The following is a 15,072-nucleotide window of genomic DNA, read 5'->3' on the forward strand; positions in this document are numbered from 1 at the left end:
CCTATAAAAGAGTTCAGCCCCGCGGGTTAGCAGCAGAGAGTTCAACGCTGCCAGTTCTGGAGGCTGAAGGTGGGCGGGGTGGGCGGGCCGGGGGAGAGAGAACCTGCCCCAGGCCTCTCTTGTTGGCTTAATGCCGTCTTCTCTGTTACCAGCTTCTCTCTGTGTCTGTCTCAGTGTCCAGATTTCCCCTTTTTGTGAGGACACAGTCATGCTGGGTTAGGACCCACCCCATGATCTAACTTTTGATTTCATCTGAAAAGATCCTGTCTCCAGGTAAGATCAGATTCTGAAAGCCTGGGAGTTAGGACTGCATCACGTGCTTTTTGAGGGGGACACAATTTAGCCCATGCCAGTATTTATCAAAAACTACATAATAAAACCGTCTTAGAATGCTGCTTCCTTTTAAATGTCTGTGAGAATGGTCACAGTAAATTTTTTTAAGCTGACAATACCCAGTGCTGATGAAGATGTGGAACTGGGACTCCCCCCAGCTGCTGATAGAGTGCAGAGCACACAGCCCCTTTGGAAATAGTTTGGCAGTTTATAAAAAGTTAAACATAAAAGGACCATAAACCCAGCAAACCCACTCCTAGGTATTTGTCTAAAAGAAACAGACATACTTGCACAAGAACTTGCATTCAAGTGCTTTTAGGGACTTTCATAACTGCCCAAACTGAAACCCAGTCCTTCAGCTGGCAAATGAATAGACAAACTGTGGTCCATCCATACCTTGGAATACTACTAGCAGTAAAAAACTGGATACATGCAACATCAAGTATAAACCTCAAATACATGATGCACTGAGCCAATCTTGAAAGAGTGTGTCCTGTGTGATTCCACTGAAATTACTTCTGGAAAAGACAAAGCTATGGGGACAGATCCTTTCTGGACTTGAGCTTAGGAGACAGGTTGACTACCAAGGAGCATGAGGAAATATTAGGAGTGATGGACCTGTTCTATATCTTGAGTGTCAGTCAAAACTCATATAAAAAATGTACATTCAAAAGTATACATTTTATCATATAAATTATACCTCCATTTAAAAAATCTTTATAAATGTTATTTCCCCCAGCTGAAATTTTGCTAATTATGACGACATGCTGCATAATGAACATTAAATGAAATCATTTACCAAGAGGGCTGCATTCAGAGGCACTCAATGTTTCCATCAGGCCTGCAATTCCCAGCCTGTCCCTGGAAATGGTGGCCTGCAGAGAGCTATGAGTGCCCCTTTGATAAGAAAAAAGGGTTCCCTGGCCAAACAAGAGCAGGTCACAGGATAAACTATTTAAAATGTTTGTCAGCCAGACTTCTCAGACCCTTTACCAGGATAAAGCATGATTTTTAAAGAGGTTCTGCATGAGTTTCCCACTATCTGGAGGGGTTGGTAAAAGTTTGTTTAAATAGGGATTCCACTGTCCAGGAGCCAGAATTGTACTCCAACAAAGCCTTCTTGTGAATCTGAACAGAGAGGTCACCCAGTGAATGCTTGGACGTCGGCTTGGGAAGCAAAGAGGGGCAAGGGTCTCAATGGACAGGACCTGGAACTGAGAAAAAGACCTCTCTTCCTCTGGGGGCAAGATGAGAGGGGAGTTGGGGAGCAGCTGGGTAATGTGGTGGTGTCCCCTTTTGAGGTAATGAAATGTTTTGGAACCAGATAGAAATAATGGCAGTACAACATTATGAATGTACTAAATGTCACTGAAGTAGTCACTTTAAAATGGTTGATTTTATCTTATGTCAATTTCACCTCAATTTTAAAAAAAGTTTTTACATGAACAAGGTACTTCCATGTTTACTTACCCTCTCTGAAAGCTACATGTTATCTCCTTGTTCACAGATAAAGTAGCAGGGGCTCTGAGAAGTTAACCAACTAGCCAAGGCCACACAGCTGTGTGAGACAAGAGTCCACATCAGAAGTCAAGTTTGGGGCTCCAGAGCCAGAACTATAGTCACTCCAGTCCCCTTGGCCAGGAGGCACCTGCTAGAAGGGAACGAAGAGCAAGCCAGCTCCACCTGGAGATCCCCCCACTGTGACTATCGTTTCCCCTCTTTGAAGCCCAGCTGGTTGTTTTTCTCCACAACACCCTGGTTGGCTGTGGTCCACCTTCAGGGCCCCTGGTTGGCTGTGTAAAGCCTGCGGCTCCTCAGAGCTGACCACAGCGTGGCTCAGTCTCTGTGTTTTGGTTTGTGTTATCACAAGGTCCTATACCAGCTACGACTGTTTCTGGTTTCATAACCAGCATTGTATCAGAAAGAAGATAGAAGTAACTGTAGCTTGGACCTGGAACTACCAGCTGTCTAGGCAGCTTGGAGATTCTGATTACTTCCGGGCTCTGGGTCTGAGTGAACATCAATAATGGGAAAAAAGAATATAAGGATTGCAAATTCAACTCACCTTCTTTGCAGGTGATGTGAAAACCGAAACGAACCCTCTGATTTATCCTGAGCTCACGCACCCTCAGCCCCACCCTGGTCTCACTGCAGTGTTCCATGTTTTGGACGTTTTTGGGACAGTTGGAGTAACACCGGAATGGTAGGAGCCTGGCCCTGCACACTGGGGCTATTTCCCAGCACCTGTGTGACCCTGGCTGGTCCTTAAGCCTCTGAATGTCCGTTTTATTATCTGTGTAATGCTTGTAATAACAACCCCACCACTCACAGTGGTGATGTTGTATGCAAAGAGCCAGCCCCTAACCACTATCGCAGGGGGCCCAATTAGTCCCCCAACGGGACTGCGGTGTCCTAGGCTCAGGTGGAGCTGGGAGAGGAGGTGGAGATGTTTGGGGAAGGGCAGATAGAAGGGAGAGCATGGGCGTGGAGAGAGAGGACTTACAGGTGGGCAGTTGAGTGGCCACCACAAGATAGAAAACCCTGGAGGGCAGTTTGGGGGGCAGACTTCATGAACTCGGTATTGAGCAGACACACCAGATATTGTACCTGCCAGGGACACAGTGGGTGTTTGCATCTTGAGCTCAGACAAGAGGGTGCAGGCTGGAGATGAGGGCATGAGAAGTCACGTCAGTGAGTGCCACACTCCCGGGGTCCACCAAGACAAATCCTGGCACCTCATCCCATGCCTGGTCCTGGAAAGCCAGCCCGAGCTTTGGGTTCCTGCCACCCTGCAGGTGCTGCACCTGAACTCAGATGGCATGAGATGGGGCAGGGCATCTTTATTTTTCACTTTATATAATTTTCTCTCTTCAGTGGTGGGGTCACAGGGTGATCTTTATGTCACAGGCACAAATTCTATGGCCACTTGACCACAGATGTGCACAGATGGAACCTCCAGGGCGCTAGCTTGCTTGTGTAATTTTCCTGTCCTTTTGGGTTCAAACTAGGTCAAACTCAAAATCCTCCCTCAGCTACCACCAGCTGGCTGATCCTGAGCTCAGAGGCCTCTTCAGCTGGCATGGTGGCTGGCACGGACACCTGACTCGCCCTGGTCCTGTGTTGGCCTACCGTCTGGTCCTCAGGCATGCCCCCCAGGATAGCTGGAACACAGTCACTGGAAACACATAGTCAAACATTCTGGGTGTTTCTGTGTGGGTGCTTTGGGATGAGATTAACATTTAAATTAGTGGACTTTGAGTAAAGCAGATTACCCTCCACAATGTGAGTAGGCCTCATCCAGTCAGTTGAAGGCCAGAACAGAACAAAAACCTAGCACCCTGGAGCAAGAGGGATTTCTGCAGCAGATGGCCTTCCGGCCCTTCCCGGGGTCTCCAGCCTGCTGGCCGACCCTGCAGATTTTGGACTTGCCAGCCTCTGTAACCACATGAGCCAATTCCTTCAAATAAATTTCTTCGCAGATATACATACACGTTTGCTGGAGAACCCTGACTAGTATACTCCCCGGCGAGGCTGGGACCCCCAAGATGTAAGTCACTCCTTAGCCCCTTCTCACGTGCATGGGCCATCCCACAGCCTCACCGTGAAGACCCCCACCCCCAAGATCCACCAGCTCTTTCTTGGCCAACTGTTTCACCCAGCCCGAGACAGCGTTTATAAAGACTGGGAGGTTCTGCTGTCCTCCCACACCCTCCCAAGAGCACCTTGGGGGCCGTGCCTGGGGATGTGTCATCCCACTGTGCTGCCATTTCCAACCCCTGCTGCCACTGCACTCAGTACCAGGGACTTCTGCAGCCACAGCTTCCAACTGTCTGGTCTTCCCCTTGTGTATCAGTTAAGATGAGGTGCACCAAACCACAGCGGCTTCTGACATTCACTTCCCTCAAGTTAAAGTCTGGAGGTGACAATGCTCAGAGGCATCTCCTAGCCGACGCAGGCTCCTTCAAGCTTCCTACTCCATTGTCCTAAGGGTATGGCCTTCGCTCTGTGGCCTCTGTGGCTAGAGTCCCAGCCATCACATTCAGATTCTAGGCAGCAGGATTGAGGAAATGAAGAAGAGGCATGAGTAACATACTAATTATCCTTCATGATGAAAACGCCTGGAAGCAGCCACTTAGTCAGAACTTAGATATATGGCCACATACAGCTGCAAAGGAGGCTGGAAAACAGTCTTTATTTGGGAGCCATGTGGCTAGCTAAAAATTGGAGGTTCTATTATAATGGAACAAAGAGAGTAGATACAGGGGGACAGTCAGCAAATTCTACCCTAGCAGAAAAACAGAAATCATCCCACTTCACCCCACCCTAGACAAGGGAAGTGGACGTCAGATAGTGCCCACAGAAGGTCTGCAGCAGAGCCTCTGGAGGTAATGGCACCCGCCTCCACCTCTCCTCAAGAAGACCCAGAAAGGATAGCATGGTCCTACGAAGCCCCTAGCACGCCTTCCTTGACAGCAGGTATCATGCTGAGAGGGGGGCCAGGCTGTGGCAACTAGCTGTGCACATGTAAGTGCAAAACAACCCGCTTCCCACTCGGACCATGAGACCCCGACACTGCCTCCACCTCCCGGCCCCGACGTGCTACCGGCCAGTTCCCCAAACCCACAGAGCTCATGTCTGCTCCTGGCCTTGGTCCACCACACGGTCCTCCCTGAGTGGCTCGGCTCCTACCACAAGGGAGGTGGCTCTGGTCCCCACAGCCTCCAAACAACAGGGTCCCTGAGGGCAAGGGATGAGGGCCCGGTTTGAAAACCTCAGTCAGACAAGGTGATGAGCCAGCTCTCCACAGGATGGTGCAGAGATTTTCTCATTTTCTGTCTTGATGAGAAAAATGACTGAAGTTCATACAGTCTTAATGAAATTAGATCCTGGACTTTTGGGTCCTTCCTAATGTTTTCAGGACCCTAGATGATTCAGTTAGCTAAATTTTCTTCTCTGCAGAACTGGGGTTTCGAGAAGGACCTCAGAGACAGTGAAGAGGGCGAGGTCCCAGGATGGGAGAACGCTCTCATCTCCCCAGATGCTGGCCTGTCTGGGAGCTGTGGGGTGGGGACCAGTGTCTCTGTGCAGGCTGGCCTGGGCTGGTGTCATGTGAGAGTTAACTTTATGCGTCCGCTTGGCCAGGACACTGTGCGCAGGTCAAACACCAGTCTAGATGTTGCTGTGAAGGTATTTCTTAGGTGAGACTCCCTTTTAAACCAGTGAGGAGACTGAGTAAAGCAGGTGCCCTTCTGGCACATGGGTGGGCCTCATCCAATCAGCTGAAGGCCAGAAGGGGGAAAAGACTGAACTCCTGGGCACAGAGGGAATTCTGCCTCCCGACTCTCGGCTGCAGCTTGGCAATGACCTGGGTCTCTAGTAGGCCCTGTGGGTTTCAGCCTCGCAGTCCCACACTCATGAAAGCCAGGTCCTTAAAATGCATCTTAATCTCCCTCCCACCCTTTTGTGTACACACGTGCACACTCTTGGTTCTGTTTCTCTGCAGAACCCTGACATATGTGGGGCTAGGGACACATTCTTCCCTGCCTTACTGGTGGCCCTCAGATGTCCCCATTGGCTTCTTTAGCCTGAGCCTGAGCTGGAGGGTGACAGCCTGGTGTCCCGGCCCACAAACAACATTCTCCCAGAGCAGGACCTGGGATGTGGACTGATCCTGGGAAGAGCCTGGGGATTGGAAGCCACCCCAGGCTCCCTGTGGGAGTCCCTAGAAAGGCTGACACCCACATGTCCGTTCTCCTGAAGGTGGTCGGTGAGGCAGCCGCCAAGGCAAAGAGCTGCAGGAAGCTGTGGGCGGGCTCTTCCCCAGCGTCTCTGCCAGGCCCCCGACCCCCAACCCCACTTTGGGTGCACAGACCCTAGCGCCTTGCAGTCAGCTCCTCTGGCCATTGCCCCCTGCGCCTGATCCCTCTTGTTGTCTCTATCTTGGTCTTCTTGGCCTCTTGGCGCTGCCACCCTGGAGCTTTCGGGGGCAGCTGGGGGGCAGCAGGCTATGGCGTCGGCCTCCACTGTCTGTAGACCCTGGAGGGGTGGGGAGACGTCAGTCTGTGGTCACGACAAACACCAGCAAAGCAGTCCCTGGCTGCACAGTGTGGATGCCCTGGCCCTGGCCCAAGCTGCCGGCAAGACTCAGTTCAAGATCTACACAGGCTTGTCCCCTCCTCCAGCCCTGCCCATGCCCCGAGCCACCTTCAGGGCCCTGCGGGACATTACCGCCCCAGGCCTCACTTCAAGTCTGCCTGGCCTCTGCTGCGCTAATAACACCAGACCTGTCCTCAGAACGCCCCTTAGCCACTTTCTCCCTGTGGGGCACACACACTTAGGATGGGGGAGTCTTTGTGGAACATTTCCCATCCCTCAAATTTAAAGACACACTGCTTAAACCGGCATGCACTGTTGGCTCTTAGCCTGCTCTGGTCTGGAAGTTTCTGCCAGTAAACACCTCTGAGACCCTTTCCCCAAGAACACTTAAAAAGGGCGTAACAGTAAGAATTTCTTAGCTCTTTCTGAAACAGTAACATGAGGGGATCGGCTAAAGGTACAGTGAGAGGAGCTGAAGTTAGACTTAAGGAGAACTTCCTGCATGGCCTAGTCTTCCCCCTGGGGAGTGTTAAGCCTATTGTTGATGTGTACCCAAGACAGCTTGGTTGTGCGTTGGTTCAGGAGGTGATGTGCAAATGATGCCAGAGGGAGTTTCCTGGCCCTGTAGGGATTCAAGGAACACAGGTCTCCTGGGCTGGGGTGTGGACAACATGAGCACAGATGCTAAAGTGGCTTAAACCATCCCTGGGATTTAGCAGCTATCCAGGACGTCTGTGTCCTTCTTGCTTCAAGATATAAGAACAGAAGGAAAAAGAGAGGGAGGAGGAAGAGGAGGGGAGCGGGCACGCTGGAAGGTGTCTCGTGTTTGAGGTCAGTACCCAGGCCTGGCCAGGGTAGGAGAACGGGCGCGTCCACAGTGATGCTGAGGACAGCGCAAAATCTGGACAAGTTTCCCAGAGGCAGTTTGACCACAAGTTATTGTCAATTAAACAGAGCAAGCAAACTTGCTCAAAGGAAGAGCAGGGCGGCAGGGCTCGAGGTCACGTTCTAGACCTGTGCAGTCCAATAAGTGGCCACCAGCCAAGTGTAGCTACTGAGCATGAGCACGGAGCTCATGGTGAGTAGCTGTCTGGCGCACGTGTGCAGGACCACTCCCCTGACTTCTCTCCACGGAGGCCAGCTGGCATGGCACGGGGGTGAGGAGGAGGCAGGCACTGACCTCGGATGTCCCGGGGCAGGAGGGGGGCCCTACTCGGGCCTGCGCAGCTCTGCCATGTGGAGCTGGGGAAGGTGAAGCTGACCTGGGGCATGGGGTGTGCGCTGTCATCTGAACAGTGGGTGGAGAGAAGAGGACGTGGTTTTCAGGAAGCAGCCCAGGTAGTGAATGACTGACAGCCCGCGGGTGCACGCCAGCCTCCTTTAGGAAGCCACCTGCTCCCCTTCGGCCCTGAGGGGATTGTCTGTTCTGTGGCCCAGCCCTGCCCTCCCCTGGAGCTTCCCCTTCCCAGCTGCGGCTCCTGCTCCTTCACCAACAGCTCCCCTCTTCCCTGCCTCCCTTCTCCTGTCCCCCAGGTGCTCTAGCTGCTACCACTCAGCAATGAGGACCAGTTTCTGGGTTTGTGGAACGAAGTCTACTAAAACGTCATCATCCAAGAGAAGAGGAGGCAAGGGCAGGAGAGAAGTGGGGGCCCTACCCCAGATTCAGGGTGGTCCCTCACAGCTCTCTGCTCACAGAGGCCCGTGGCCGCCGGAGTGAAAACCATCAGCACTGTCCTCCTCCCAGCACTCTCACCACCTGGCGTGTGCATGCACTTCTGTGCTCCACAGCTCCTCACGGAGAAGCTCCATGAGGGGAAGGCTTGCCTTACGCACTGCGGGGGCTCCAGGCCAAGAACAGGCCCCACCCAGCAAGTCAGTGATCGAAAGTGGCGCCGGGAGCCTGGGCCCTGGTCTCACATGGGCAGCAGAACCCCACCCTCGCAGGTCATATCCTCTCTTTGAGCCTCAGTTTCTCCTTTCAAACAAGAGGGCCACAGAAATGAGCAAGCATTATGAAGGCTGCAGACTGGTGTGCTGGCAGGGCCGGGCCTGGGAGGCAGCATGGAGGTGTTGCAAAATGGCAGGCATAGAATTACCTCACGATCTGGAGACCCCTTCCTAGGTACCCACCCCAATAGACCAAAAACAAATTTAAGCAAAAACCTGTACAGATACAGCAGCGCTAGTCAGGAGGCAACAGACAGAAACACCTCCTGGAGACAGAGAAGCAAAACGTGGTGTGTGCAAGCCATGGATCACAACCTGCCACACAGGGAAGGGGCCCCCACGCGCCATGACCACGGGACACTGCACACACAGCTGGGGAGAAGCCGGGCTCACAGCCAAGTGCTGTGGGATTCCACCACACAGATGCCAGGGCAGGGAAGCACGGTCCCTGGCTGCCTGGGGCTGGCAAAGAGGCCAGGGGGAGTCATGGCTGCTGGGTTCAGGGTTTCCTTGGTGATAAATGTTCCAGAACTAGATGGTGGCGCTGGACACACACCCTGTAAACTGTGAAGGGCCCCCATGTTGCACACCCTAACACGGTAACTTCTGTTACATGGTTTTCCCGCAGTTTTAAAGGAATGTGAGGATCACACCTGAGCACCCCAGGTCCTCAGGGAACACAGCGAGGGAAGGGGCCTGGGCCGTTAAGAGCAGCTCAGCCCTGGCCTTAGCCACAGCGGGATCATTCCTTCATCTGTCTGCTGTCCAGTTGGCTGTTACTTGGGGTCTTCTGCCACACTAACTGGGACCCAGCCTAACAAGCGTCCCCACGCCCAGGGCGCCTGCGGCAGTTGGGGAGGAGGGCGGGTGGTGTTACTCAGTGGTCCTGCAGTGGCATCCCACTGACAGGCTGGCTCTGCTCCGGGAGGGTGGGAGCCCTGTCCCCAGGCTTCCTCCTCTAAGAAAGCCTGGCCTTTCACGTTTTGCGTGCAGTCTGACTTTGCTCAGGGCTGTGTTTGGCCAGCAAGCAGCCAATTTGCAACCTGCTTCAGGAATGAATGCTCCAAGCTGCCCTTGGGGGTAACTAGATGCTCTTAAACAGGGGAGGTGCTCCTCCTTCAGAGGGATTCAACCACTTCCTAGAAGGCTTTAGACCAGGTTTCCCTCGCACACAGCGAGCTAGGTGGGGGGCCTCAGGGAAGCCCTATCTGGCCCTTGGCCCCAGATGGGAGGAGGACAAGGTGTAGGGACACCCATGGAGATGTGGGAGCCAGCAGGCCTGGGCTGCAGCTGTGTGGGGGCCAGGCTCCTTCCCACTCCCTGCTCTGGGGTTATTACCCCATGAGATCTGGAGGGGCTGTTGTGGGTGGTAAATGAAGCAGATCATTTGCTCCTCCCACTTGCACTGGCTGTGAGGCTGCCCTGCACTCTCGGATGCGCTGGGTGGTAGCTCACATGCACACCCACGCGGAAACACAGCGGGTAGTGAATGCAGGACAGCGACATCACTGCCCTGAGCTGTGAGCAAGCAGTCGGAGAGGAAGGTCCCAGATCTCTCCATCCCAGGAGCCTTCCCCTGGCGGGGAGGCCCAGGCCTCCACCAACACTGTAAGTGTGTGCCCCTTGGGCCCCCGGGAGGTCTATTTTCAGCACAGACCTGCATAACCCCTGGCCAGAGAAATGGGATACCTGGTCTACTCCAGCTACCTGCAGGCCTTCCCTGTACACCTGCCAAGTACAGATGTGTTTTCTCCAAGCAGAGGCAGCCAGTGCAATGGGAGGCACACAGGGGCACCAGTGCAACCCTGGAGACATTGCTGCCACTCCCGAGCCCTCAGCTCACCCCTCTGAACCAGGGGGCCTACTGATCTTGAAGGACCATCGACTCTAGCTCGCTGTGATTCCAACACAGGAACACAGAGTTGCAGAGGTGAGACCCTCGACCCTGGTGGAGACTCTGCAGACAGTTGAAAGGAGAGGGTCCAGCCTTTCTCACAGTCCACCCAGAAGGGCTGGTCAGTTGTGGCCCACTCATTCCTTTTGTACATGCTCTGGGCATCAGACGACATTAGGGAGTTGCTCTTCATTCTCCAGCTATGCCATGTAATAAATACTCCAATAACAGAGAGAGCTCTTGAAGTATTTATGGGTGAAATGACATGAACTGGCATTTTCTAGAAACATCCCCAGGAAAGCAAATACAAGCACATGAAAATGCTTGGAGTGAGCTGAATAAACTGCAGAGCAGAGCGCGGGCCCTGTCGAAGCCAGGGGAGGCTTCATCGGAGGCTATGCTCTTCCTGTACATCTGCCAATGGTGGGAATTTCATAAAAGAATGCTGGGGAAGCAAATTCCTCTCTCAATAAGCTATACAAACACATTCCCAGGGGCTGATCTCTAGAGGACATCAGTGTCAGTGGTGAGGTGTGGGGAGGGGTGATCACAGGAGACTTTAACTTTCTGGGAGGGCAGTGACAGCAAGCCGTCCCTAAGCCCCGCTGTGGCCCACTTCACCTGGTACCCGAGGTTCCCCCGCCCCAGGCAAGGGGTGTCATGAGCACCTCCCTCAAAGATAATGAACATTCTGTTTTTTGAAGTGTTTTAGGTTTTTAAAGTATTATTGCCGACCTACAATGTTGTTCCTGGCAATCAACAGTAGCCGAATCAAAAAATCACAGACAAACCTGAATTTTTGTCTTTATGATCAAAGATTTCTGAAAAGACTTTAAAAGCATGCGTATGAATCAGGTTGTGCCAAGGTGCTCGCCCACCACCAAGACAGAGGGTGGATGTGTATACCAGCCCTGAAGTATTATGCATCAGGAGTCCTAAAACACACTCACCCTTTGACCCACCCAGAACGCACTAATAAAACAAGGAACTAAAGGATGCCTGGAAGTGCAATTAAGAGCTGGGGATCTGCAGCCTACCTGGATCCCAGTCCCAATCTGCCACTCCTGGGCAAGCTCCTCAACCTCCCTGTACCTTGGTTTACTCATCTGCACCATGGGGATAAGACTCATAGAAATATCATGAGGACAAATGGATGGACACCATCAACTGCCTGGTACACAGTAAGTGCTAAATAAATGTGAGCGATTGTGTCACCAGTGATACAGCCAATGCTCTCAACAACCCATGGTCCCAGCCTCTGTCTTCCCTCCCTGCAGGTCAGTAACAGTTGGCGGGCATCCTTTGAGAAGCACTGACATCCACCCATCTGCTTTTATAGTTGTGAAAAATTGGAAACAATAACTATCCTAATAGGATACTATAATTATATCTTATAATAGGGGGTAGATGTTCACATCAGTGTTGATCCATAGTGAGGAAGTCATCTTACATGACTATTTCTGGATGGTGGGGTGTACAAGTGCTTTTATTGTTATATGTAATTTTATCTATACTTCAAAGTGTTCACAATGAGCATCAATTGCTTTGTAATAACCACCACCACAGAAGCCAGGACCCAAACCTCTATCGAAAGCAGCCACAGGGATCAGGATGCAGACTGAATACATCAGCACCCATATGTGCACAGTTTTAATCCCCATTTCTAACTCTACTGGGGTGTCAGGCAAGCCAGAAGCAACACTGAACACCTCTGTAAATATTTCTTTCCATGCAGCCGGCAGCCTTGGCCCACTCACTAGAAATCCAAAACTCACCCACACTATGCCCAGACCATCACGTTTTCTAAAGACTGACCCTTGAGAGGAGGGGCAGAGTCTGAAGATACATAGAAAAATCAACATGCTATTTTCTTTTTTGATCCTGTACCTGCATGGAAACTGAGGCTGGGTTTTATCTTGGAGGTCACAGGCACAGCAGGAAAAAGCCTCTTTCCCGACGACTTTGACAGCTGAAGGGGTGAAGAGGGCAGCTGGCTCTTGGCCAAATGCTCCACAGAAGGGGGCTGAAGTTTCTCTGTCGCCTACAGGAAAGAACCACACAGCGGGGCAGGTGTGGGAGCAGGTAAGGAAGGCATGCAGTGCCAAGGTCACTTTGAGGAGAAGCCATGCCCCGACTAATGCCTGCTCTGCCAGCTGCCATGAACATAATGGCCAAGATCACTGCTAACATTCTCCTTCAGAAGAATGAACGAATGAATGAATGAATGACACTCTCCTGGCTGCTGTTTGTACCCCTGGACGGGATTCTTACCTAAGCCCCTGTGATTGTTAACATGTAAACAGACAGCCTGAGCAAAGCAGATTGCCTTCCTTGGGGGGTGGGCCTCCCTCCATCAGGTGAAGGCCTGCATGGACCCAAAAGGCTGAACCTCCTGGGAGTAAGGCACCTCCTCCTGCCTGACTGCCTTGACTGCCTGGAGCTGGGCCATCAGCTTTTTCCTGCCTTTGGACTTCAACTGAGCTATTGGCTCTCCTGGGTCACCAGCTTGCTGACTGCAGTCTGGGATCTGTCAGCCTCCATGACTGTATGAGCCAATTCCTTCTCACAGACCTCCCTCCCTCCCTCTCTAGATAGTAGATAGTAGATAGATACACACACATACGTGTACCCGGTTCTGTTTCCCGGGAGAACCCCAACTAACACACCCACCTTCTGATCCCGGTTACTGTTCTACCTTTAGAGTCACCAAGTCATCACCAGAGTAATTTCAGTCTGACTCACAAAGACCCACTGTGTGTCCAGCAGAGATTGAGCACTGGCCACCAGGGGCAGATGGAGCTCTGTCAGAGCCCTGGGCCCTGGCCACCTCGCCAGGGAGCAGCCTGCTCTCACTCCAGTTTACTCACCAGTGTACAGTGAGAGAGAAACCCTGGGAGGTAAAGGCCATGTGCATACAAACCTGAACCTGCGGACACCCACCCCACCCCACAGGAAAACCAGTTTCATGCCATTGTGATCCATGTGACATCTGCTGTGTGCTCTCTGATTTTTGCTTAAATGTCATTGAGACATTTCCACAGGTCAACATTGCCCAGTATCCCAAGAAAGTAATTCAAAATGAAAAGTACCACTTGTACAGGGATGCAGAAGCATCAAAAATGAGGTGGCCTGAGCAGTTGTTAAATGGGGACCAGACATCTTACTATGCTGATGGCCAGTGACTTCAGTTGGGGGTGAGGGGGACTTGATAATATGGGTGAATGTAGTAACCATGATGTTTTTCATGTGAAACCTTCATAAGAGTGTATATAATTGATGCCTTAATAAAAAAAAAAATGGGGACCAGAAAACCATAAAGGGCCAGAAATGGAATAGTGTGTGGCTGTCACTCCTCTGCAGACATGGATGGAGGCCATGTGCGCCAGGCTCGGCACCAGGACTGCAGAAAAGGAACAGCTTGTCTTGGGTAGTGCTTCACGGCACGCCTCATCCAATTACTATTTAGCCATGTGTTTTAGAGCCAAGTAATGTACCTTTTTAAAAGTTAAAATATATATACACTATATATACACACATGAAAATTTATGAAATAATGTTAAGGAAAAAAAACAGATCAGAAAACTATCTCCCCTGTAGTGGTATCTGTGTCACTTATGGGCGCACATGGCTCACATTAGGACAGGGCGGAGAGATGGCAACAGTGGGGTGCATCGTGCAGTGCTGGCTTTCTTCTCTCCCCTGTGCATCTAGGGCCCTCTGCATCTACCAGAACTTGGCTAACCTCTCCTCCCCTTTGCTGTTCTGGCTGGACCCCTGGGACTAGGCAAGAGCCAAGGTCCACCTACCGGCTGCACGCTCCAGGGGAGGGATGGCGATCGCTTCCTCCCAGGCTTCCTCTCCACGGCGCAGTCCCTGCCTGGACTGGCGTGGAGCCACCTCCTGTCCGCTGGGCTCAGGTCTGGGGTGATGCTGGGCTTTGGGTCCCTGGACTCCAGGGCCACCTCATCTGGAAGGTGGAGGGAGGAGCGGCCACTGCCACCCTCATGGTCCTGTGCTTTGGAGCGCCTGGTGGCCGCGATAAGGGCGATGCTCTTGGTGCTCGCCACCATCTCCTGGAGGGCCTGCACATGCAAGGCTGGGCCACCCGCCTCTGCTGCTGTCCTTGGGGTGCCCAGCTCCGAGCCAGCCGGGGAGCACAGCTTGGAAGCTAAGTGCTTCACACTCAGGGGGTTAGGCTTCTGTAGGAAACCAGCACCAGAGGATGGTCAGAGGCCACCTGCCTCCCCGTGGCCCTAGGTTGAGTCCCCAGAAGCAGACCTGGCAATGCAGGTAAGTAGTATATTTGCGGGGAGAGACTGCTGGGGTGAAATGGCTGAGGGTGACTGAGCAGGTCACACAGCTAGTGAGGGACAGAGAGGGGATCTGAACCCAAGTCTAGCTAATCCCCGCCCAAGCCCTCAGCAATTACACTATACGGAGCCCCTGAAGTGCTCACAGCCTGGAGGCACAGGAGCTCACACAGCTTTCAGTCCACTGGCTCATTTAATCCGTGAAGTAGCTGTGAGCATCTCCACCCATAGACGAGCAGAGCAAGGCCAGCAGAGCCGCCAAGAGCGAGCTGCAGTGATCAGGGGCCCAGTCCCTGACCTCTCTGAGCCTCATTTCTGTCTGTAGTTGAGGGTAATGACCACTTCTGCCCAGGCACGGCTGAGGGATATGCAGTGGGGTGCTGTCCCCCAAATCCATGTCCAGCCAGAACCTCAGGATGTGACCTTATTTGGAAACAGAGTCCTTGCTGAGGTAAATAGGTAAGGATCTTGAGATGAGATCATCCTGGATTT

At 52.3% G+C, this 15,072-nt stretch overlaps 1 protein-coding gene across 2 annotated transcripts in view; it reads right to left on the minus strand.

Annotated features, from left to right (window-relative positions):
* Positions 1–4,518: 4,518 nt before the first annotated feature.
* LOC118936154 (kinesin-like protein KIF19) overlaps positions 4,519–15,072 on the minus strand; it is a 40,485-nt gene continuing 29,931 nt past the window's right edge. The window contains exons 17-20 of one of the 2 annotated variants that reach the window (XM_036933049.2): positions 14,077–14,469; positions 12,158–12,311; positions 7,610–7,717; positions 4,519–6,369 (exon numbers count right to left, since the gene is read on the minus strand). In XM_036933049.2, the coding sequence (XP_036788944.2) occupies positions 6,269–6,369; positions 7,610–7,717; positions 12,158–12,311; positions 14,077–14,469 (756 nt within the window). In that variant the 3' untranslated portion in view covers positions 4,519–6,268. The remainder of the gene's footprint in view (positions 6,370–7,609; positions 7,718–12,157; positions 12,312–14,076; positions 14,470–15,072) is intronic. The other variant, XM_036933050.2, reaches the window with a different exon arrangement.

Source organism: Manis pentadactyla, chromosome 10 (assembly GCF_030020395.1).
Source record: "Manis pentadactyla isolate mManPen7 chromosome 10, mManPen7.hap1, whole genome shotgun sequence".
In the NCBI taxonomy this organism is placed as follows: Eukaryota; Metazoa; Chordata; class Mammalia; order Pholidota; family Manidae; genus Manis; species Manis pentadactyla.